Source organism: Macaca thibetana, chromosome Y (genome assembly GCF_024542745.1).
Source record: "Macaca thibetana thibetana isolate TM-01 chromosome Y, ASM2454274v1, whole genome shotgun sequence".
NCBI lineage: Eukaryota > Metazoa > Chordata > Mammalia > Primates > Cercopithecidae > Macaca > Macaca thibetana.
In genome coordinates, this window is record NC_065599.1 from 5,684,330 (window position 1) to 5,707,253 (window position 22,924).

General features: G+C 40.2%; 1 protein-coding gene across 3 annotated transcripts in view; it reads left to right on the forward strand.

The window, feature by feature from the left end:
- Positions 1-22,296, forward strand: part of KDM5D (lysine demethylase 5D) — a 40,406-nt gene extending 18,110 nt beyond the window's left edge. For 2 of the 3 annotated variants that reach the window (XM_050777806.1, XM_050777807.1), the window contains exons 12-27: positions 6,149-6,330; positions 6,426-6,588; positions 10,481-10,600; positions 10,724-10,918; positions 11,194-11,375; positions 11,459-11,583; positions 11,701-11,848; positions 17,272-17,368; positions 17,933-18,291; positions 18,724-18,862; positions 19,298-19,477; positions 19,643-19,780; positions 19,965-20,564; positions 20,850-20,919; positions 21,073-21,272; positions 21,368-22,296. In XM_050777806.1, coding sequence (XP_050633763.1) covers positions 6,149-6,330; positions 6,426-6,588; positions 10,481-10,600; positions 10,724-10,918; positions 11,194-11,375; positions 11,459-11,583; positions 11,701-11,848; positions 17,272-17,368; positions 17,933-18,291; positions 18,724-18,862; positions 19,298-19,477; positions 19,643-19,780; positions 19,965-20,564; positions 20,850-20,919; positions 21,073-21,272; positions 21,368-21,718 — 3,249 coding nt within the window. In that variant the 3' untranslated portion in view covers positions 21,719-22,296. Of the gene's footprint in view, positions 1-6,148; positions 6,331-6,425; positions 6,589-10,480; positions 10,601-10,723; positions 10,919-11,193; positions 11,376-11,458; positions 11,584-11,700; positions 11,849-17,271; positions 17,369-17,932; positions 18,292-18,723; positions 18,863-19,297; positions 19,478-19,642; positions 19,781-19,964; positions 20,565-20,849; positions 20,920-21,072; positions 21,273-21,367 lie in introns of those variants that run through there. The other variant, XM_050777808.1, reaches the window with a different exon arrangement.
- Positions 22,297-22,924: the final 628 nt, after the last annotated feature.

Sequence of the window (22,924 nt, forward strand, 5' to 3'; positions counted from 1 at the left end):
GTTAAATGTCAAGGATTCTCCTAAGACTGTATAAAAAATTTTTAGCTTTGCATTTTCAAGTAAAAATGAATACTTGTGTTTTCAAGTAAATATGAATTCTTGTGTGGATGGCTGACAGGTAAGAACTCTTAGGAATATCTTTCCTTTTCTTCTTGTGGAAGCAGTACCAAGATAGGGAAAGTATTTAATATCTATTTCTTCAGGATGTTTTCCACCTCCTTCAGTTTTACAGCTCAAAGGATAATAGAACTGTCACAGTTTTATGTTAAAGACCCTAATATGACCTTTTTTGGAAGCTCCAAATTTTGTCTTTTATGGTTGACCCAGATTGTCATCAGTTTCAGAACTTTTATTTGTACATGTTATTTCTTAGTTTTATCCTCTGAGGATTTTCCTTATTTTCTAAGCAGCTGAACCAAAACATTTAAAAAATACGTTTTCTTATCTAGCATGTTGAGGTACTTTGTGATTCCTCAATATCTAACCACAATGTAGTTGAAAAGTGAAGTTGTATGTATTAAACTTGTAATTCAGAAGTTTTTGAAACTGTATTGTTTTATAATACTGCAGATAAGTATAATCATATAATTTTCTTAGCTTATATATTTAGCTTTTTTTTTGGATTTTTTTTCAAATATATTCCTGGGTCATGTTAATTATTTCAAATAATAAACATATTGAACTTATGATGCTTTTATTAAGAGAAATATAATGTGGCCTTTTATTTGACCAGAAACTCTCCTATTATTCTGTAGTTTATTTACGTTTTAATTATACTTTTACGTTCTGGGTACATGTGCAGAACGTGCAGGCTTGTTACATAGGTATACACGTGCCATGGTGGTTTCCTACACCTGTAAATCCATGATCTACCTACCTTAAGTGTTTTCCCTGTTGCTCTCCTTCCCCTAGTCCCCTAGCCCTGACAGGCCCCAGTGTGTGATGTTCCTTGCCCTGTGTTCATGTGTTCTCATTGTTTAACTCCCACTTAGGAGTGAGAACATGTGGTATTTGGCCTTCTGTTCTTGTGTTAGTTTGTGGAGAATGCTGTTTCCGGCTTCATCCATGTCCCTGCAAAGTTCATGGACTCATCCTTTTTTATGACTGCATAGTATTCTATGGTGTGTATGTGCCACATTGTTTTAATCCGGTCTATCATTGATGGGCATTTGGGTTCATTCCAAGTCTTTGCTGTTGTGAACAGTGCTGCATTAAACATGCGTTTGCATGTGTCTTTATAATAGAATGATTTATAATCCTTTGGGTATATACCCAGTAATGGGATTGCTGGATTAAATGGTATTTCTAGTTCTAGATCCTTGAGGAATCGCCATACTGTCTTCCACAATAGTCGAACTAATTTATACTCTCACCAACAGTGTAAAAGCGATCTGGTTTCTCTACATCCTGTCCTGCGTCTGTTGTCTTTGACTGTAATGATTGCCATTCTAACTGGCATGAGATGGTATCTCATTATGGTTTTGATTTGCATTTCTCTAATGACCAGTGATGATGAACTTTCTAAAAATATATTTGTTGGCTGCAGAAATGTCTTCTTTTCAGAAGTGTCTGTTCATAACTTTTGGTCACTTTTTGATGGGGTTATTTTGTCTTGTAAATTTGTTTAAGTTCTTTGTAGATTCTGTATATTAGCCCTTAGTCACATGGACAGATTGCAAACATTTTCTCCCATTCTGTAGGTTGCCTTTTCACTCTAATGATAGTTTCTTTTGCTGTGCAGAAGCTCTTTAGTTTAATTAGATCCCATGTATCAATTTTGGCTTTTGTTGCCATTGCTTTGGTGTTTTAGTCCTGAAGTCTTTGTCCTTGCCTGTCTCCTAAATGGTATTGTCTAGGTTTTCTTCTAGGATTTTTATGGTTTTAAGTCTCATGTTTAAGTCTTTAGTCCATCTTGAGTTAATTTTTGTATAAGGTGTAAGGAAGGGATCCAGTTTTAGCGTTTTGCGTATGGCTAGCCAGTTTTCCCAGCACCATTTATTAAATAGGGAATCCTTTCTCCATTGCTTGTTTGTGTCAGGTGTATTAAAGATGAGATGGTTGTAGATGGGTGGTGTTATTTCTGAGGCCTCTGTTCTGTTCAGTTGGTCTGTATATCTGTTTTGGTACCAGTACCATGCTATTTATCTTACTGTAGCCTGGTAGTATAGTTTGAAGTCAGGTAGCGTGATGCCTCAAACTTCATTCCTTTTGCTTAGGATTGTCTCTTTGCTACGTGGGCTCTTTTTTGGTTCCATATGAAACTGAAAGTAGTTTTTTCCAGTTTGGTGAAGAAAGTCAGTGGTAGCTTGATGGGTATAGCATTGAATCTGTAAGTTACTTCGGGTGGTATAGCCATTTTCACGATATTGATTCTTCCCGTTCATCAGCATGGAATGTTTTTCCATTTGTGTCCTCTCTGATTTCCTTGAGCAGTGGTTTGTAGTCCTCCTTGAGTCGGTACTTCACATCCCTTGTAAGTTGGAATCCTAGGTATTTTATTCTCTTTGTAGCAATTGTGAATGGGAGTTCACTCATGATTTGGCTCTCTGTTTGTCTGTTATTGGTGTATAGGGATGCTTGTGATTTTTTTCACTTTGATTTTGTATCCTGATAAAGTTGCTTATCAGCTTAAGGAAATTTTGGGCTGAGACGATGGAGTTTTCTAAATCTACAACCATGGCATCTGCAAACAGAGACAGTTTGACTTCCTGTTTTCCTAATTGAATACCCTTTATTTCTTTCTCTTGCCTGACTCCCCTGGCCAGAACTTTCAATACTATGTTGAATAAGAGTAGTGACAGAGGGCATCCTTGTCTTGTGCTGGTTTTCAAAGGGAATGCTTCCAGTTTTTGCCCATTCAGTATGACATTGACTGTGTTTGTTATATTAGCTGTTATTGTTTTGAGATATGTTCCATCAGTACGTAGTTAATTGAGAGTTTTAGCATGACGGGGTGTTGAATTTTGTTGCAGGCCTTTTCTGAATCTATTGCGATAATCATGTGGTTTTTGTCATTGGTTCTGCTTATGTGATGGATTGTGTTTATTGGTTTGGTTATGTTGAACCAGCTGTGTATCCCAGGGATGAAGCTGACTTGACCATGGTGGATAAGCTTTTAAGTTCAGGGGTACAAGTGTAGTTTTATTACACAGGTAAACTTGTATCATGGGGATTTGTTGTACAGATTATCACTCAGGTATTAAGTCTGGAACCCATTAGTTATTTTTCCTGATCTGTCCCTCTCCCTACCTCCCAACCTCCAAAAATCCCAGCGTCTGTTGTTCCCCTCTATGTCTACGTATTCTCTCATCATCTAGCTCTTACTCGTAAGAGAGAACATAAAGTATTTGGTTTTCTGTTCCTGTGTTAGCTTGCTAAGGACGATGGCCTCCAGCTCTATCCATGTCTTAGCAAAGGACATGATCTTTTTATATGCACGTTGGCCACTTGTATATATTCTTAAGAGGAGTGTCTGCTGATGTCCTTTGCCCATTTTTAATGGGGTGATTTGGTTTTTGTTAGTTGATTTGTATAAATTTGCTATAGATTGTGAATATTTGGCTTTTGTCAGATGTATAGCAAATATCTTCTTCATTCTGTAGGTTGTTTATTCTGTTGACAGTTTCTTTTGCTGTGGGAAGCTGTTTCACTTAATTAGGTCCCACTTACCTATTTTTGTTGCATTTACTTTTGGGGGCTTAGCCAGAAATTCTTTGCCAAGGACACTGTCGAGAAGACTATTTCCCTAGGATTACTCTAGTTTGAGGTTTTACATTTAAATAAATCTTTGGTTCATTCCACATTCATTTCTTTTGAGACACAATTTCTCTGTCACACATGCTGGTGTGCAGTAGCAGAGTCATGACTCACCTCACTGTAGCCTAGATCTTCTGGGCTTAAACAACCCTCACACTTAAGCCTTCCTAGTAGCTGGGAGCTACCACACACAAAAAAAAAAAAATTATAAGAATAGAAATTTTTACAAAGTTACTATTTTTTATATTAATAGCTATTACACTTGCCTAATATTTTTAAAAATTTTTTGTAGAGACAAGAGTCTCACTGTGTTGACCAGGCTGATCTCAAACTTCTGGGCTCTAGCTGTTCTCCTACCTTGGCCTCCCACAGTGTTGGGATTACAGGTGTAAGCCTGGCCTTGAGTTAATTTTTGCACATGGTGAAGTGTAGGTGTCCAGCTTCAGTCTTCAGCATATAGCTAGTCAGTTACTCCATCACCATTTATTGAATAGGAAGCTATTTCCCATTGTTTGTTTTTGTTGGCCTTGTCAAATAACAGATGGTAGTACGTGTCTGGCTTTATTTCTGAGTTTTCTATTCTGTTCCATTTGTTTTTTGTTGGTCTTTGTTACAGTACCATGCTGTTTTAGTTACTATCGCTTCAGATTATAGTTCAAAATTTGGATAGTGTGATGTCTATATCTTTGTCTTTTGGCTTCGGTTTGCTTTGGCTAGTTGGGGCTCTTTTTTTAGTTCCAAATAAATTTTAGAATTTCTTTCAAGTTCTGTGAAGAATGATGTTGGTAGTTTGATAGAAATAGCATTGAATCTGTAAATTGCTTTGAGTGGTATGGCCATTTTAATGATACTGGTTCTTTCAATATATGGGTGTGGAATGGTTTTCCATTTACTTGTGTTATCTCTGATCTTTTTTAGCAATGTTTTCTGGATTTCCTTGTAGAAGTTTTTCACCTACTTGGTTAGCTGTATTTCAAGATATTTCCTTTTCTTTATCTTCTGCTCATTTTTAATTAGTTTTTTTTTTCTTCCTGTTGTATTTGTGCAGTTTCTTACTTTTTGGATCTTGACCTTTTATTGGACCCACAGTTTGCAAATATATTCTTCCATTCTGTAGGTTGTCTCTTTATTCTGTTGATGTTTCCTTCATTGTGCAGAAGCTTTTTAGCTTAATGTAATACCATTTGTCTGTTTTTTACTTTAGTTGCTTATGCTTTTGAGGTCTTAATCCAGAAAATTCTTGCCAAGATCAATGTCATGGAGCTTTCCTCTTATGTCTTCTTTTAGTAGTTTCATACTGTTGGATTTTACATTTAAGTTTTTACTTCCTTTGGGGGTTGATTTTTGTACATGCTGAAAGACGGGTAACGTTTCATCCTTCTCTGCATGTGGATATCCAGGTTTTCCAACAATAGATGCTGAAGAGACTGCCCTTTCCTCTGTGTTCTTGGTGTCTTTGTGGAACTTCTTTCGACTAAAAATGCAGAGATTTATTTCTGAGCTAATTTTCCTTGTATCTGTGTGTTTTGTTTTTATTGATAGTACTAAGCCCTTTTAGTTACTGTAGCTTTGTGATATAAAATTAGTGTGAATACTCTCAGCTTTTTTGTTTATTGTTTTGTTTCACATATTGCTTTGGATATTTTGAGTCTTTGGGATTCCATATCACTTGCTTTTTCTAAAATTTCTGTTAAGGATGCTGCTGTTGTTTTTTGACGGGGATTAAATTGAATTTCTAGATCAGTTTGGATATTATGGACATTTTAGCAATATTAATTCTTCTAGTCTGTGAGGACAAGGTAGCTTAAAATTTATTTGTGTCTTCTTCAGTTTCCTTCATCATTATTTGTATAGTTTTCACTGTAGTGATTTTTTTACCTCCTAGCAAATTTATTGCTAGGGATTTTTTTTCCAGCTGTTAGAAATGGAGTTTTTATTTTATTTTTCTTTCAGATAATTTTCTACTAATGTATAGAAACACAACTGATTTTTATATTGATTTTGTATCCTGCAAATTTACTGAATTTGTTAGTTCTAACAGCGTTTTTATGGAGGCCTTAGCATCCTCTTAAAAAAGAAGTGTTTTCTTTAAGACTTTCTTATAAATCTTCAAACAGGGATAACATTACTTTTTCTTTTCCAATTTGAATGCTTTTTAAATTTCTTTTCCTGCCTCATTGCTCTGGCTAGGATCTCCGGCACTTTGTTAGTTGATAGTGGCAAAACAGGGCATTGTATCTGAGTTTACAACATGGACCTCTTAAATGACCAAGCGTACCAGTAGGCAGCATGCTCTAAGACGCAGTTGTCTTCTTATGTATGTTTTGCTCAGTTTGCCTTTCCTCACCCTATCCTACTCCCTACTCACTCTGGCAAATCTCTGACCCAACAGGAATATGCGACCAGTGGTTGGAACCTGAATGTGATGCCGGTGCTAGATCAGTCTGTTCTCTGTCACATCAATGCAGACATCTCAGGCATGAAGGTGCCCTGGCTGTACGTGGGCATGGTTTTCTCAGCATTTTGTTGGCATATTGAGGATCACTGGAGTTACTCTATTAACTATCTGCACTGGTGAGCATGACCCCAAAGGCTGGCATGGATATCAAGACTGCCTTCATATGCAAGGATGTGTATAGACTTGATGTGTTTTCTCTCTGCCTGAGCAGGGGTGAACCAAAGACCTGGTATGGTGTACCCTCCCTGGCAGCAGAGCATTTGGAAGAGGTGATGAAGAGGCTGACACCTGAGCTGTTTGATAGCCAGCCTGACCTCCTACACCAGCTTGTCACTCTTATGAATCCCAACACTTTGATGTCCCATGGTGTGCCAGTGAGTAACAAGGATCAAAACAATTTTAATTTTATTCCCTGGGGTGAGAAGGGAATGAGAAAGAACTTAGTTTTGGAAGAAATAAAACCGTATCTATTTTGCTGTGGAGATTAGGCTTAGCATCACACCTCTTTGCCTCCCCTTGCTGACATCAAGTTGCAGATCGCTACCATTAGCTGGGACACCTAAGAGAACAATTAAAAGAGAGATTAGATAATTACTTAGCAGAATGGAAATTAAAACTTGGATCTTGGCCTTTTTATCTGCCTTCTAATCTAGGATTGGTATTCTCTTAATTTTTCTGAATATAATTCTTATTTTGCAAAACCCGCATGAGGATGAGGGACTGGTTTCAGAGTTTTGGGTGTTTCTAGGATTGAATTATATCACCTCCTTTTGCTAAAAAATAAGTAAGCAATGTGTATGTGGTACACGGACTGGGTCACTGTCTTGTAACATGCTGTGCCTTTTCTCCTTTGAAATTCTGTAAGCTTTGAGTTAACCACTTTATAAGCTTTTATAACTTTTATGGCCATCTTCCTCCGTTTTCTCATCTGAACAAAATACACTTTGTGTCTCCAGAAGCCCTCTTCCTTTCCTGACATTTTATACATTTTATGAATTATAACTTGTACCTTTTTTTTTCTAGTATTCCTCTTGTCTGACAAGAAAAAGATATTGATGATAATGAGCTCATCAAGCAATCTAATTACACGATTTGTCTTGCTTTCTGATTCTAGTTCCGAACTATATTTTTTGTCTCTCATGTGCTATATATGTAATACTGACTTTTATATATTTTTTTTATGGGTGCCTTTCCTAGGCGTATTGCTTTCTTTATAAAGCTCTGAATTACTCGGTAATATCCTTTCATGTCAGCCTGAAGGAGTCCTTCTGTATTCCCTGTAGGCGTGTCTTTTGGAGACATATTTCCACAATTTTTAATTCTCTTAATTTATTTATTTATTTTTCCCATTATGTGACTTTAAACATGTCATCCAACTGGCCTCTGGCCTCCATTACTTCTTATGAGAAATCTGTTGATAATTCTGTTAAGCATCCATTATATGTGAAGAATCATGTCTGTCATGCTGCTTTCAAACTCCATCTTGGTGTCTTACCTTTTGATGGTTCGACTATATTGTGTCTTCTAGAGTTTATCTAGTTGGAGTGCCCTGAGCTTCTTGGTGGTAGACTTTCAGGGCTTTCCACAAATTTGGAAATTGTTTAACCATTTTTGTTTCAACTGTTAGACCTTTTTCTTTTTCTCTTCTTATGAAACTCCCATTCTGCATATATGGGTGCACTTGGTAGGATCTGATTAATATTCTTCTCTTTTTGCCCCCTGCTGATTTGATTATTTCAGTTGACATGTCTTACAGTTTTCTGATTCTTTCTTTTGCCTGCTCAAGCTCCTGTTGAAAACATCTTGTGAGTTTTTCACTTTTTCTATGGGACTGGGAGCTTCAGAATTTTGACTTGTTTCATTTTTGTAATTTTAATGCCTTTCTTGGAACTCTTATTTGGAGGGATATTATTCTTCTGATACCCGTTAGTCCTTTGTGCATTGCTTCTTAAGCCATTTAAGCCTGTTTAAGAGAGTTGATAGACTTTAGTAAGTACGTAAGCCTGGGCTATCTCAGAGCTTTTTTCTTTTAACAGAAGGGCTATACTTTCTGCTTTCTTTGTATGCCTCCTGTGTTTTAAACTGAACACTTCTGGTATTGCTTCAACTCTGAAAATCATGCTATCCCCTTGTCTTCTCAAAAAATTTTTTGTTGTTGTTGCTTTTATGTACAATAGTAGTTGTTTTATTACTGAATTTTCTGAACTAGTATTTTTGGGGCATATGTTTTAAAGGTGAAATTCTCATAATACAAAGCAAACCATCTTAAATTGAACAATCTGGTCTCATTTAGCACATTCACAGTGTTCTGCATCCACCATGTCTATTAAATTCTAAAATATTTTTATTATTCCAGAAAAGTCTCAAAACAATTATGTTATTTCTCATTCACCCATGTTTCTCTCCTTGGACCACAATTTTACTTTCTGTTTCTATGAATTTATTCTGCATATTTCCTATAAATGGAATCATACAACATGTGATCTTTTGTATCAGATTTCTCAAAGTTCATCTGTGCTATGGCATGTGTCAGAGTTTCATTCCTTTTCCATGGCTGAGTAATACTGCATTGTATGAACAGACCACATTGTACTTATCCATGCATCTGTTAAAGTACGTTTGTGTTGTTTCCACCACTTAGCTATTGTGCATATTTCTGCTGTGAACATTTGTGTGCAAATATTTGTTCAGGTTATTTCTTTCAGAGTTTTGGGTGTATACTGATAAGTGGTATTGGACAGTCATATGGTAGTTCTCTGTTTTAATTTTTTGAGGAACTTAGTTACTGTTTTCCATAGCAGTTTCATAGCCATTTTGCATTCTTACCAGCCATGCACAAGGGTTCCAATATGTCTGCATTCCTGCCAACTGTGTTATTTTCCGCCTCTTTTTGTATGGCAAGAAATAGTATCTTTTGTGGCAAGAAATAGTATCTTGTGGTTTTGATTTGCATTTTCCTAACAACTAAACATGGTGAGCAACTCTTTGTATACTTGAGTAATCTTTTAATTTTATATTCTTTTTCTGCTTTCTATTAGCCTGGTGGTCATCTACCAACCTAACAAACCCTTTCTTAAGCCAAAATAATAATGATAATAACTAATAATAATATTAACCACCCAGTCTTTGCAGATTGTGTCTGATTGGGGAAACTTCTTCAAGGCTGTTTTAAAAACTGTTTTAGACTCCACCTTCTGCTTAGGAAGAGCATGAAAGTCAGACAGAGGTGAGCTTAGAGTCTTAGATCTTTTCTGAGCATGCATCTTGCCCTGGACGTTAATATGGCTTTGTCAGTTCTCAAATACTATGTGGAAGCTTTTCTCGAGTCCCTTTTTCCCCAAATATCTCATTCTCTAGGATTTTCCTCCCAGGCAGTTAAAATTATCTGTTGTTTTTCTAGTCTCTCTCTCTCTGTCTCTGTATCTCCTCCCTACCATCATCACCCCCATTTTAAAGCCAGAGGTGGATATGGCTAATATCTTTGCTTTTTTATACTTGCAAAAAACACAGCCTGAGAAGTCTTCTCTCTTCTTAGCGAACTGTCAGGCAGGTGAAAGAAATTCAGGCCCTCGAGGTAGTCCTCCACCAGACAGGTCAAAACACACCACTTTAGTTTTTTGGGAAAAAGGTTCACATCATGGTTCCTGGCACCAGCCAGCTGCACCAGAATCTCAGGTTGCTTTCCCAAGGTAGTTGCTGAGATAGGAGTTGGGGCAAGTGTGTATGAAGGCAAGTTACTACATTACAGCGCTCTTGTACCGAATTTTAGAAGCTTGTAAAAATTAAGTGTTCTCCTGATTTGGGTTTTTTGTTTGTTTGTTTGTTTTTGTTTTATTTTGTTTTATTTTATTTTATTTTATTTTATTTTATTTTATTTTATTTTATTACACTGCTCTGAAAATTTCAGCACTAGATCATTGTTTGGGTAGAGGGAAAAAGTTGTGGAGTTTCTAATTCCATCATTTTTGGTGACTGAACTCCATGACTTTAAAAATTTACATTTCTTTGATTATAGAAGCAAAGAATTTTTTTACTTGTTTGTGGAACCCTCTATATTTGTTTCCTGAATTACACATTTTTTGAGTACTTTTCTCTGAATACCACTTTTAAATGTCACAATGTTATTTTTCTTTTAGGGCACATACTTGACGATAGAGCCTTTCCACTCTTCCTACATCCATTACAGCATCTAGGGGCATTTTTGAGTTCACATCTTACCCATTAGTTCTGACCCACACCTCTTTCCGTTTTTCTTCTCCTTTTTAGGTTGTCCGCACAAACCAATGTGCAGGGGAATTTGTCATCACTTTTCCTCGTGCTTACCACAGTGGTTTTAACCAAGGATACAATTTTGCTGAAGCTGTCAACTTTTGCACTGCTGACTGGGTGAGTGGGCATGCAGTGGGCCTGCAGGTAGAAAGTATAAAGAATATGGGTAAGGATTATTGTGGATAAGCATAAGCATTGTGGTCTCCAGATAGCCACACACAGTCTTGAACGCACTTGCAGCTACCTGCTGGACGCCAGTGCATTGAACACTACCGCCGGCTCCGGCGCTATTGTGTCTTCTCCCATGAGGAGCTCATCTGCAAGATGGCTGCCTTCCCAGAGACGTTGGATCTCAATCTAGCAGTGGCTGTGCACAAGGAGATGTTCATTATGGTTCAGGAGGAGCGACGTCTACGAAAGGCCCTTTTGGAGAAGGTGGGTGGTCAAGAGCAGGGCTTAGGGATTTAGTCACATATACCACGTTACAGAGACACAGACCAACATTGAGTAACCACTGTGTGCCTAAACTTTTAAGTCATGCATTTTGAAATGGAAAGACAGAGCCTGTATATGTTTATATTTTTTCTTCCAATTTCTCTGCAGCTGTCCTTACAAGGTTGAGTCCACATCAGGGCTCAGTGTTGGCTGAGGTGGGGTGTCCACAGCCCTACTCCTAGTCTTTACAGTATATGTGGGTTGAACACCCCCAGGGCGTCACGGAGGCTGAGCGAGAGGCTTTTGAGCTGCTCCCAGATGATGAACGCCAGTGCATCAAGTGTAAGACCACATGCTTCTTGTCAGCCCTGGCCTGCTACGACTGCCCAGATGGCCTTGTATGCCTTTCCCACATCAATGACCTCTGCAAGTGCTCTAGTAGCCGACAGTACCTACGGTGAGCATGGGAACACTGTGGGGATGTGGAGGAGGTTACAGAGCTGGGCCAGATGTGTACCCTTCCTGGTTTTCTTCCTCTAGGTATCGGTACACCTTGGATGAGCTCCCCACCATGCTGCATAAGCTGAAGATTCGAGCTGAGTCTTTTGACACCTGGGCCAACAAAGTGCGAGTAGCCTTGGAGGTGGAGGATGGCCGTAAGCGCAGTGAGTGACGGGAAACGGAAGGAACCCTTGTATAAACCTTATTTCTTTCTTTTGGTTATTCACAACCTTCCTTTTCTGCTAACACTGCCTACCTGTTGCAACTTATGCTGTCTCTAGGCTTTGAAGAGCTAAGGGCACTGGAGTCTGAGGCTCGTGAGAGGAGGTTCCCTAATAGTGAGCTGCTTCAGCGACTGAAGAACTGCCTGAGTGAGGTGGAGGCGTGTATATCTCAAGTCCTGGGGCTGGTCAGTGGTCAGGTGGCCAGGTATGTGAGAGGAGAAGGCAAAGAAGGTTGTGAGTATGGGAAAATGAATAACAAAAGTGGATAGACTATAAACACACAATCCCATTTGAGACTGAGGCAGGAGATTGTTTGAACCCAAGAGGCGGAGGTTGCAGTGAGCCGAGATGGTGTCATTGCACTCCAGCCTGGGCAGCAAGAGCATAACCCCATCTCAAAACAACAATAGCAAAAAAAGAAAAGAAGCACAGACTCAGCACTTGTCAAGTTTTACCAAGAAAGGGTAGATAACACATGGACAAAAACCAGTATGATATGAACTAGAAGTTACTGAAGTAAACAGTTTCTAACAAAATAATGTGGCAATAAATAAATATATACTAGCAAAATTGCAATCTTTTCCTACTTCTTAGGAAATCTCATAACATTATGCAGACATCAGAATTTCCACAAAATTTACTTTTGGCTGTGTAATTAGGCAAAACTTTAGAGGTTAAAGTAATCCTAGGTATTTATTTAACTGTTAGTTTCCAAATGTATACGACAATAGATACATATACTTTTTACATTGAAAAATCAAGTAAATGATTATATACAGTCAGGCGTCACTTAATGATGGAGATGTGTTTGGAGAAAAATGTCATTAGGCAATTTTGTCATTGTTGCATATGCACCGTCTACTTACATAAACCTGGATGCTGTGACCTCCTACACACCTAGGCTGTGTAGAGCCTGTTGTTCCTAGGCAGCAAACCGGCACAACGTGATACTGTACTGAATATTGTTGGCAGTTGTAACACAATGGTGAGTATTTGTGTATCAAAATATCCAAACATATAATTAATACAATAAACGAACTGTGGAAGACATAAAATATGGGGCACTTACCATGAATGAAACTTGCAGGACAGGAAGTTTTTCAGGGTGAGGAACTGACTGATAAGAGAATGTGAAGGTATGTTTCTTTAATGGTAAATTAGCCACCGCTACTGTAAATTTTTTTTAAACTTAATTTCAGGGTACATGTGTGGGTTTGTTACATACGTACACTTGTGTCATGGGAGTTTGTTAACACAGTTTATCACCCAGGTATTAAGTCCAGTACCCCTTAGTTACTTCTCCTGGTCCTCTCCCTCTTCCCACCCTCCACCTTCTGATAGTCCCCAGTATGTGCTGTTCCCTCTGTGCATATATCCATGTGTTCTCATCATTTAGGTTCCACATACCAGTGAGAACATGTGGTATTTGATTTTCTCTCCCTGTGCTAGTTTGCTAAGGATAATGGCCTCCAGCTTCATCCATGTTTTTTCAGAGGTCATGATCCTGTTTTTATAATATCTGCATGGTAATTCCATGGTGAATATGTACCACTTTTTCTTTATCCAGTCTATCATTAATGGCCATTTAGATTGGTTTCATGTCTTTGCTCTTGTGAGTGGTGCTGCAGTGAACATAACACCTGCATATGTCTTCATGATAGAACAATTTATATACCTTTGGGTATATACCCAGTAATGGGATAGCTGGGTCAAATGGTATTTCTGCCTCTAGATCTTTGAGGAATTGCCACACTGTCTTCCACAGTGGTTGAACTAATTTTACACTCCCAGCAACCCTGTGTAGGAGTTACTGTTTCTCCACAACCTCGCCAACACCTGCTGTTTCCTGACTTTTTCGTGATTGCCGTTCTGAATGGTCTTGTCAGGTGGTACCTCACTGTGGTTTTGTTTTGCATTTCTCTAATGATCACTGATGCTGAGCTTTTTTTCATATATCTGGCTGCATGTATGTCTCCATTTGAAAAGGGTCTGTTTATGTCTTTTGCCCACTTTGTAATGGGGTTGTTTTCTTCTTGTAAATTTGGTTAGATTCCTTTATAGATGCTGGATATTAGACCCTCGTCAGATGCGTAGTTTGCAAAAACTGTCTCCCATTCTGTAGGTTGTCCGTTTACCCTGTGTGTAGACAGTTCTTTCTGCAAGAGCTCTTTATTTTTTTATTTTTTTTTTTTTGAGACGGAGTCTCGCTCTGTCGCCCAGGCAGGAGTGCAGTGGCCAGATCTCAGCTCACTGCAAGCTCCGCCTCCCGGGTTCCCGCCATTCTCCTGCCTCAGCCTCCCGAGTAGCTGGGACCACAGGCGCCGCCACCTCGCCCGGCTAATTTTTTGTGTTTTTAGTAGAGACGGGGTTTCGCCGTGTTAGCCAGGATGGTCTCGATCTTCTGACCTTGTGATCCGCCCGTCTCGGCCTCCCAAAGTGCTGGGATAACAGGCTTGAGCCACCGCGCCCGGCCTTGCAAGAGCTCTTTAATTCGGACTCATCAGTTTTTGCTATTTTCTCAGTTGCTTTTGACATCTTCATAATGAAATCTTTACTCATGCCTGTGTCTGGAATGGCATTGCCCAGATTGTCTTCCAGGGCGTTTATGGTTTCAGGTTTTTAATTTATGTCTTTAATCCATCTTGAACTGATATTTGTATAAGGCAGGGGTCCTGTTTCAGTTTTCTGCATATGACTCAGCCAGTTACCTCAACAGGATGTACTGAATAGGGAGTCCTTTCCCCATTGCTTGTTTTTGTCAGCTTTGTCAAAGATCAGATGGTTGTAGGTGTGCAGCCTCATTTCTGGGCTTTCTATCTGTTTCATTGGTCTTTGAGTCTGTTTTGTAAATTGTTTATTTCATAAACATTTAATTTCTATTTGAATGTTTTACTCTTTTCTAATAACAGCTTAAAACACAAATGCATCGTAGAGTTGTACAAAAATATTTTCTTTCCTCACGTAGTTCTGTAAACTTTTCTATATAAACAATTTTTAAGTTTGTTTTCCATTTTAAACATTTTTGCTAAAATCTAAGATGTAAAGACACACATTGGCCTATGCCTACACAGAGTCAGATTCTAAATATCACCATCTTCTCCCATCTGTATCTTATTCTAGTGGAAGGTCTTCAGGGTACTGACACATGTAGAAAGGTTTCTAGTAGGAGTATATTCTAAAATAATAGCTAAAATAAATGTGGTGTCAAGCATTAAGCAATATATGGCTGTTTGTTATCATTATCAGGTATTATATTATGTGATGCATGTGCTAGATAGACTCTTACATGACCAGCAGTACAGTGGGTTGTTTACACCAGTATCACCACAGACACATGAGGAATGTGTTGCTACTTTACAACTGCTACAATGTCAGCAGGTGATAGGAATGTTTCAGTACTATTATAATCTTACAGGCCCACTATCATATATGTGGTTTGTCACTGAAAGGTTATGTGGTGCATGACAATGTTAAATCATGTATTTTTAAAAACTCTATTAAAAAAAATAAAGCTGCATTAGTAGGAAGGAATTTTAGATAAAGTAGGGGTTTTTTTTTAGGTTTAAGGGTCAGAATAAAGGGATCAAGACCATAAAGCAAAGGTATACATTTGAACCAGTTTCTACTTGAGAATATATGTAATTTTTTCAATAAACTTTAAGAAAATATAGAAAGATTTGAAAGTGGTGAAGTACATAGCAAAATAGATATTTTAAATGTATTATTTTGGGGCTATTTGAAGGATCAGTCCCACAGGATGTGGCATGGTCTGATTGAAATTAAATAACTGATGAGGAAGCTTTTTAAATAGTCCGTCACATAATTATTGTCCTGAGCTATAATTGAGATGCTAGATTGCCTTTTAGGCTTTTCTGTGCCACCTAGATACTCAATGGCCCATACTTACTCAGCTTAATTTCTTGCGTTTTGTCTTCATTCTTATGTCCATCATATTTTAGAGACATATTATTTCAAATATTTATTCTTTTTTTTTTTCTTTTTTTTTCTTTTTTTTTTTTGAGATGGAGTCTCACTCTGTCACCCAGGCTGGAGTACAGTGGTGCAATCTCAGCTCATTGCAAGCTCTGCCTCCCAGCTGGGTTCAAGCCATTCTCCTGCCTCAGCCTCCCATGTAGCTGGGACTACAGGTGCATGCCACCACACCTGGCTAATTTTTTTATATTTTAAGTAGAGATGGGGTTTCACCATGTTAGCCAGGATGGTCTTGATCTCCTGACCTCGTGATGCGCCTGCCTTGGCCTCCCAAAGTGCTGGAATTACAGGTCTATGAGTCTGTTTTTGTAAATTGCTTATTTCATAAACATTTAATTTCTATTTGAATGTTTTACTCTTTTCTAATAACAGTTAGCTTAAAACACAAATGCATCATAGAGTTGTACAAAAATATTTTCTTTCCTTATATTGTCATTCTATAAACTTTTTGTATAAACAATATTTAGGTTTGTTTTCCATTTTAAACATTTTTGTTAAAATCTAAGATGTAAAGACACACATTGGCCTATGCCTACACAGAGTCAGATTCTAAATATCACCATCTTCCCCCATCTATATCTTATTCTAGTGGAAGGTCTTCAGGGTACTGACACATGTAGAAGGTATCTGTTATGATAACCGTGCCTCCTCCTGGAATACTTCCTGAAGTATCTTTGGGGCTGCCTGACCATTATTTCAAATATTCTTAAATAGTCCTACTTGTTCTTAATCTCTTTTCTCATTGCTGCCTTTCTTTAAACCATGGAAACTTAATATTTTAGAGGAAATTTCACTTTTATGGATAACTCCTTTCGCTACTCAGGTTCAAGAGAAATAAGGCTTTTCCAGGTTGAATCCATGATACCTATATAACATGCCTTGGGTTTCCACTTTAATCTGTCTCAGGTTTTCCTCATGCATTTAAACTTCCTGGCCTCATCAGTTTTCTTTGTCTTGTAGACAGTTGGAACCAAAGAGTAAGTCTTAAAAGTTCTTATCATGTGGTACTGTTTTGCTTCTAATGTAATGAACTCTCATTTCTTGTCTAGAGTAGATTTATTACTCTGACCATTCTTATCATCACTTAGCCCTCCTTCCTTCTTAATCCTTCCATTGCATTTGTACTTCAGTTTCTGGCTTAATAGATGTTTTGTTTCACTGTGAAAGCTACTACTTCTGAATCCTATTGGCTATTTGTTTTTACATCTCTTCCTCATTCTTTAACTCTTAACTGGATGACTAATGAAAATGTAACTTAAACTATGTGGGGGCCATTCAAATGTCTGTTTTCTCTTGCCACGTATTTGTATTTATTTCTATTCTTCTATCGAATAGTGCTAGCCATCTAGTAACATGGTGGCATGGTATTAAGTAGCCATAGTGTTAGCAGATTAATACTGTTACATTTTCTCAGGAAGCTGGACTCTCTCACTTTGATATCTGTAGTTAGTCTGTATTAACTGCTGTCAAAAGCTTACGGGTGTTTTTTCAAATCTTAACTTACTGGTCAGTATCACTGAACTTAGAAAAAAACCTTTGTGGATATTACTGAAATACAAAAGGGAAGGAAGTATGTTAAAATTCTGTAAGTTTTTGAAATGTGGCCTTACAAGGTGTTCCTTCTGGTTCCTACAGGATGGACACTCCACAGCTGACCTTGACTGAACTCCGGGTCCTTCTTGAGCAGATGGGCAGCCTGCCCTGTGCCATGCATCAGATTGGAGATGTCAAGGTGAGGAGGGGCCTGGCAAGATGGAATTTTTGTTAACAGCAAATACTCAGGAAGTCTGACATGTCAGGAAAGCTTGAGAACCTAGGTATTCTAAACAACCTTCTCATAATAACAGGTTCTTTCCTGAAAGTGATGGAGATGAGTGTTCCCATACCATCTCTGTCTTTACAGCATATAAGGAAATACCCTTCCAGACTGAAATAATTAAAAACTCTAAACAGGAGCCTACATAAGACACTGGCTCTTGGGAATGGGATGGAGAGGACTGATTGATTGCTTGATTTCCCTCCACACAGTAGAGTCTTAGAAAGCTTATTAGAGGGATAAGATTATATTAAAGTGGGCTTGGAAAAAGAAATTTTAGGTAATTAAAGGAGAAAAGTGTCATTCTAGGTAAACAGAGGGCCTTTGTTACTATCAAGTAGATCATGTTTTAGGATGTGATTGAGAGTAAGTGTTAAGCAACAGGAAATGCCTATAAGAGAAGATGAGAAGTGGAGCAAATCTAGGTTGTTGAGTATTTATGTGGCTAAAGAATCTGCATTTTATCCTATGTCTTTGCAGGATGTCTTGGAACAGGTGGAGGCCTACCAAGCTGAGGCTCGTGAGGCCCTGGCCACATTGCCGTCTAGTCCAGGGCTATTGCAGTCCCTGTTGGAGAGGGGGCAGCAGCTGGGTGTAGAGGTACCTGAAGCCCATCAGCTTCAGCAGCAGGTGGAGCAGGCGCAATGGCTAGATGAAGTGAAGCAGGCTCTGGCCCCTTCAGCCCACAGGGGCTCTCTGGTCATCATGCAGGGGCTTTTGGTTATGGGTGCCAAGATAGCCTCCAGCCCTTCTGTGGACAAGGCCCGGGCTGAACTGCAAGAACTGCTGACCATTGCAGAGCGCTGGGAAGAAAAGGCCCATTTCTGCCTGGAGGCCAGGTGGGGTGTAGTCTCTCCCTGTCTGTATTTTGACTGTAATCTTCTGAGTTTTGGGGTGACCCTAAGTATTTCTATGGGTGCCCTTGGGCAGCAGACTCCCAGTTGGGCATCTACTAAACTCTGAAGGACTGGCATGACATACCATCTAGTCCCATCTATATGACATGTCATGTTGATCTTTCACTGTTGTAAAGGCAACAGTTGGGGAAATATTCCTTGGGTGACTTAGTTCTCAGGTGAATGGATGCAGCCTGTGACTTACGAGAGACCTACATGGCCCCTGCAGTGTTACAGAGTTCCTCAGTGTGGCTCCCTTACTCTGTCACACTTTTTGTTCCTTGTGTTTTTAGCAAGGAAACGTAGGACTTGAAAAAGGGGCATGTATGCCTGTAACATGTAGTGATAGATTTCTGTTTTTCAAAAAAATTTTAGGCAAAAGCATCCACCAGCCACACTGGAAGCCATAATTCGTGAGACAGAAAACATCCCTGTTCACCTGCCTAACATCCAGACTCTCAAAGAAGCTCTGACTAAGGCACAAGCTTGGATTGCTGATGTGGATGAGATCCAAGTGAGGATCAGTATTTTTGCTTTGCTATGTCAGGCCAGCAACTAGAAGAGATAGTTTTTGCTCAGTTGGATTGTGCTAGAAAGTGAAGGTGGGAAGTTTGGAGTATTCTTTGAGAGATCTGAGCATATCAGAATAGGAATGGAGGGAAAAGAAGTATGAATATGGGTGTAGAGCTAAGCAGAGACTATTGATATGTAGAAGTGGACAGAAGAAGCAGGATACAACAGAGTTACTTGCCCATGTGTAATTTTTGGTCAGAGCCAATGAAAGTAGGAGTTCTGAGAGAAAAGAGTTTCTATCCCATTTTTCCCTTGCAGAAAACACAGATTTTTGGCCCTGTGATTATGCAGTACAATACCCAGTATTACTCAGGACAAATTTAGACACAATATTGTTGACATAATTTAAATGAACTTTCTTTTTCTCCTATCCCAGAATGGTGACCACTACCCCTGTCTGGATGACTTGGAGGGCCTGGTGGCCATCGGCCGGGACCTGCCCGTAGGGCTGGAAGAACTGAGACAGCTAGAGCTGCAGGTATTGACAGCACATTCCTGGAGAGAGAAGGCCACCAAGACCTTTCTCAAGAAGAATTCTTGCTACACACTGTTGGAGGTGAGGTCTGGGACCCTGACCCACTTCTGCATCTGGCCTGGCTGCTGTGAGATGGCACGTATGATGAGAACATAGGTTTTTTAGGGGGCACCTGGGTAGGAAGGAAAGGGTGTGGGAGGTGAGGGAAGCCTGGGCATTTCCTCTCTCTCTGCCTACCTGCCTTAGGTGCTCTGCCCATGTGCAGACGCTGGCTCAGACAGCACCAAGCGTAGCCGATGGATGGAGAAGGCGCTGGGGTTGTACCAGTGTGACACAGAGCTGCTGGGGCTGTCTGCTCAGGACCTCAGAGACCCAGGCTCTGTGGTAAGCAGCATGGCCCAGATGGGGAGAAGATGGATTCTGGGTATCTCCCTGAAAAGAGGAGAGCCGGTGATGATAGGGTGTCTGAGCCCTGTTAAAGTTCTGGTTTGGGAGCTGGGTATTAGGATGCCAGACAAGGGCGAGGGTGGACTGCTGACCTACTTTCCCCCTCTTCTGGACATGATAGATTGTGGCCTTCAAGGAAGGAGAACAGAAGGAAAAGGAAGGTATCCTGCAGCTGCGTCGCACCAACTCAGCCAAGCCCAGTCCACTGACACCATCCCTCATGGCCTCCTCTGCGACTTCTATGTGTGTGTGTGGCCAGGTGCCAGCTGGGGTGGGAGCTCTGCAGTGTGACCTCTGTCAGGACTGGTTCCATGGGCAATGTGTGTCAGTGCCCCGTCTCCTCACCTCTCCAAGGCCCAGTCTCACGTCATCTCCACTGCTGGCCTGGTGGGAATGGGACACAAAATTCCTGTGTCCACTGTGTATGCGCTCACGACGGCCACGCCTAGAGACAATCCTAGCCTTGCTAGTTGCCCTGCAGAGACTGCCTGTGCGGCTGCCTGAAGGTGAGGCTCTTCAGTGTCTCACAGAGAGGGCCATTGGCTGGCAAGACCGTGCCAGAAAGGCTCTGGCTTCTGAGGATGTGACTGCTCTGTTGCAACAGCTGGCTGAGCTTCGCCAACAGCTACAGGCCAAACCTAGATCAGAGGAGGCCTCGGTCTACACTTTAGCCACTGCCTGTGACCCTATCAGAGGAGGCAGTGGGAACACTGTTTCTAAGGTGAGCTTTCCAGGCTGGCCATTGTTCTCACATTTAGGTCTTCTAGCCCCTGTCCTCCTCTTGGCTCCAGTTTTGTCCCTGTTCCCTGATTTTCAGTCTCCTTTGGCCTAGCCTCTTTGCCCCATTCTAAACCTATCCAGATCCCTAGACTCTGCTCCTTGTTGGAAGCCTGTGTCTACTATCATTCAGGAGGTAGAGGCTCCCAAGTTTTGGGGTTGTGGGAGGAAAGATAGGACCTGGTCCCTCAGCTCATTTATCGTTACCCATTCTTTTTTTCCCTGATAGGTCCAAGGGCTGCTGGAGAACGGAGACACTGTGACCACTCCTGAGAACATAGCTCCAGCAAAGGGCTCTGGTAAGACTGGTGTGGTTTGGGTAGGCTCTTGGGCACACATAACCGAGTGACCCATGTATTTGTCAGCTCTGTTGTGGCCATGGAGGATAAGACCAAGAGTGACCTCTAACCCAGTCTGTCCCTGCACCCCTAACCCCACCGCCTTCCGCCCAGACCTGGAGCTACTGTCCTCACTGTTGCCGCAGTTGACTGGCCCTGTGTTGAAGCTGCCTCAGGCAATCCGGGCTCCCCTGGAGGAGCTCATGATGGAAGGGGACCTGCTTGAGGTGACTCTGGATGAAAACCACAGCATCTGGCAGCTGCTGCAGGCTGGACAGCCTCCAGACCTTGACAGAATTCGCACACTTCTGGAGGTAGGAAGGGGGTCACAGGCAGGGCAGGAGATCAGGTTTCAGCAGGCAGAGATCCCAGTACTGACCTTTTTCTGCTTATGTGGGTATGATTGCAGCTGGAAAAGCTTGAACATCAAGGGAGTCGGACAAGGAGCCGGGCTCTGGAGAGGCGACGGCGGCGGCAGAAGGTGGATCAGGGTGGAAAGGTTGAGGATCTTGTTCAGCAGGAGCTGCAGTCAAAAAGGGCTCGGAGCTCAGGGATTACATCTCAGGAGGGCCAAAAAAAAGAACATTTTCAGGAGAAAGCAGACCATGAAAATATATTCCTGACACCTTCCACAGACAACAGCCCTTTCTTAAAAAGAAACCAAAATAACTTACAACACAAGGATTCAGGCTCCTCAGCTGCTTGTCCTTCTTTAATGCCTTTGCTACAACTCTCCTGCCATGATGAGCAAGAGTTGTGACAGTGGCACCAAAGGTCATTTGTGGTAGTTTTTGTTTGTTTCATAAATCGTACTGTCTCCTGGCCTGGACCTCAGAAGGAGTTTCTTGCCTGTTGATAATTTTTCACTGCCAATATTTGATATCCTCACTCCTAGAGAGTTATTGTTTAAAGGTTGGTTATTCAAGTCCAGACCCCGATGCCCAGAAATGTCTTGCCAGCCACATTCCTGCTAGCATACAGGAGTGATTTTGTAAGCCAGTTCCATTCTAGTCTGAATAGAGACAAACAAATCTTGAGGAAGCCCAAGTGCACCCCTTTTTTTTCCCCACCACCCTCTTTCTGTACTTCAATTTTTGTTTGTTTTTTGTTTTTTTGTCCCTGTCATAAAATATTTTGGTGCTTCAAAACTTGTACTTTCATCGTACCTCCTTTTCTTTTCTCTCCTTGGGTCTTACTGTAAAAGAAAACAGTGTATGGTGTAATTACTTGTAAAGACAAACAAGAATAGAGAAAAAAGAATTTCATGACTCTACCTGTGGTCTATTTTTAATTTCTTTTCTTAAAAATAAAACATTAAGTGTGTTTGGAGACTGTGAATATGATTTGAACTTCTTAAAGTGTAAGACTGAAGGACTGAGGTTAGGAAACAACAGTAGCATGGGTTAACGTAATTTTTAATAGTTTTTTTGGGGGGAGTGGGGAAGGGTAGATTTTACTTAGAAAACATACATGAGACTTAGTCCAAAGTTAATATTTTCTCAAAGGATGTCCAGTTGACCCAACACCAGCAATAGAAAACTTACCTGTTCTACACTTAATTGCTTTGTGCTTTTTATTGAAAGTCTGTTTGCTTGACTTGGGTGTGCCAATATCCGAGTTATTTGTTGTGTTGCATTGTTGAACTACGTGTCTGTTCCCTGTGGCCAGATCACAATGTCTTGGTTGCAGTCGCTTTACAGTAAGTCTTGCAATAGAGTAGACAGATTTGTCTCACTTTATTCTTTTTCAGATTGTTTTAGCAAATTAAGCCCCCAGCTCTCTTTTTTTCAGTATGTAGTTGCTTTTGTGTCCTAAATCTGATTGACTTGCATTGACAAAAGTTATCTCCCTCAGTATTTTCTGTTCTTTCAAATGGTGAATATAATAGCTAATCTAAATCATTTGTTGTAAGAATTCAGTGGGATTGATGTGTAAATATTTCAGGTGAAACCACTATATCACTATA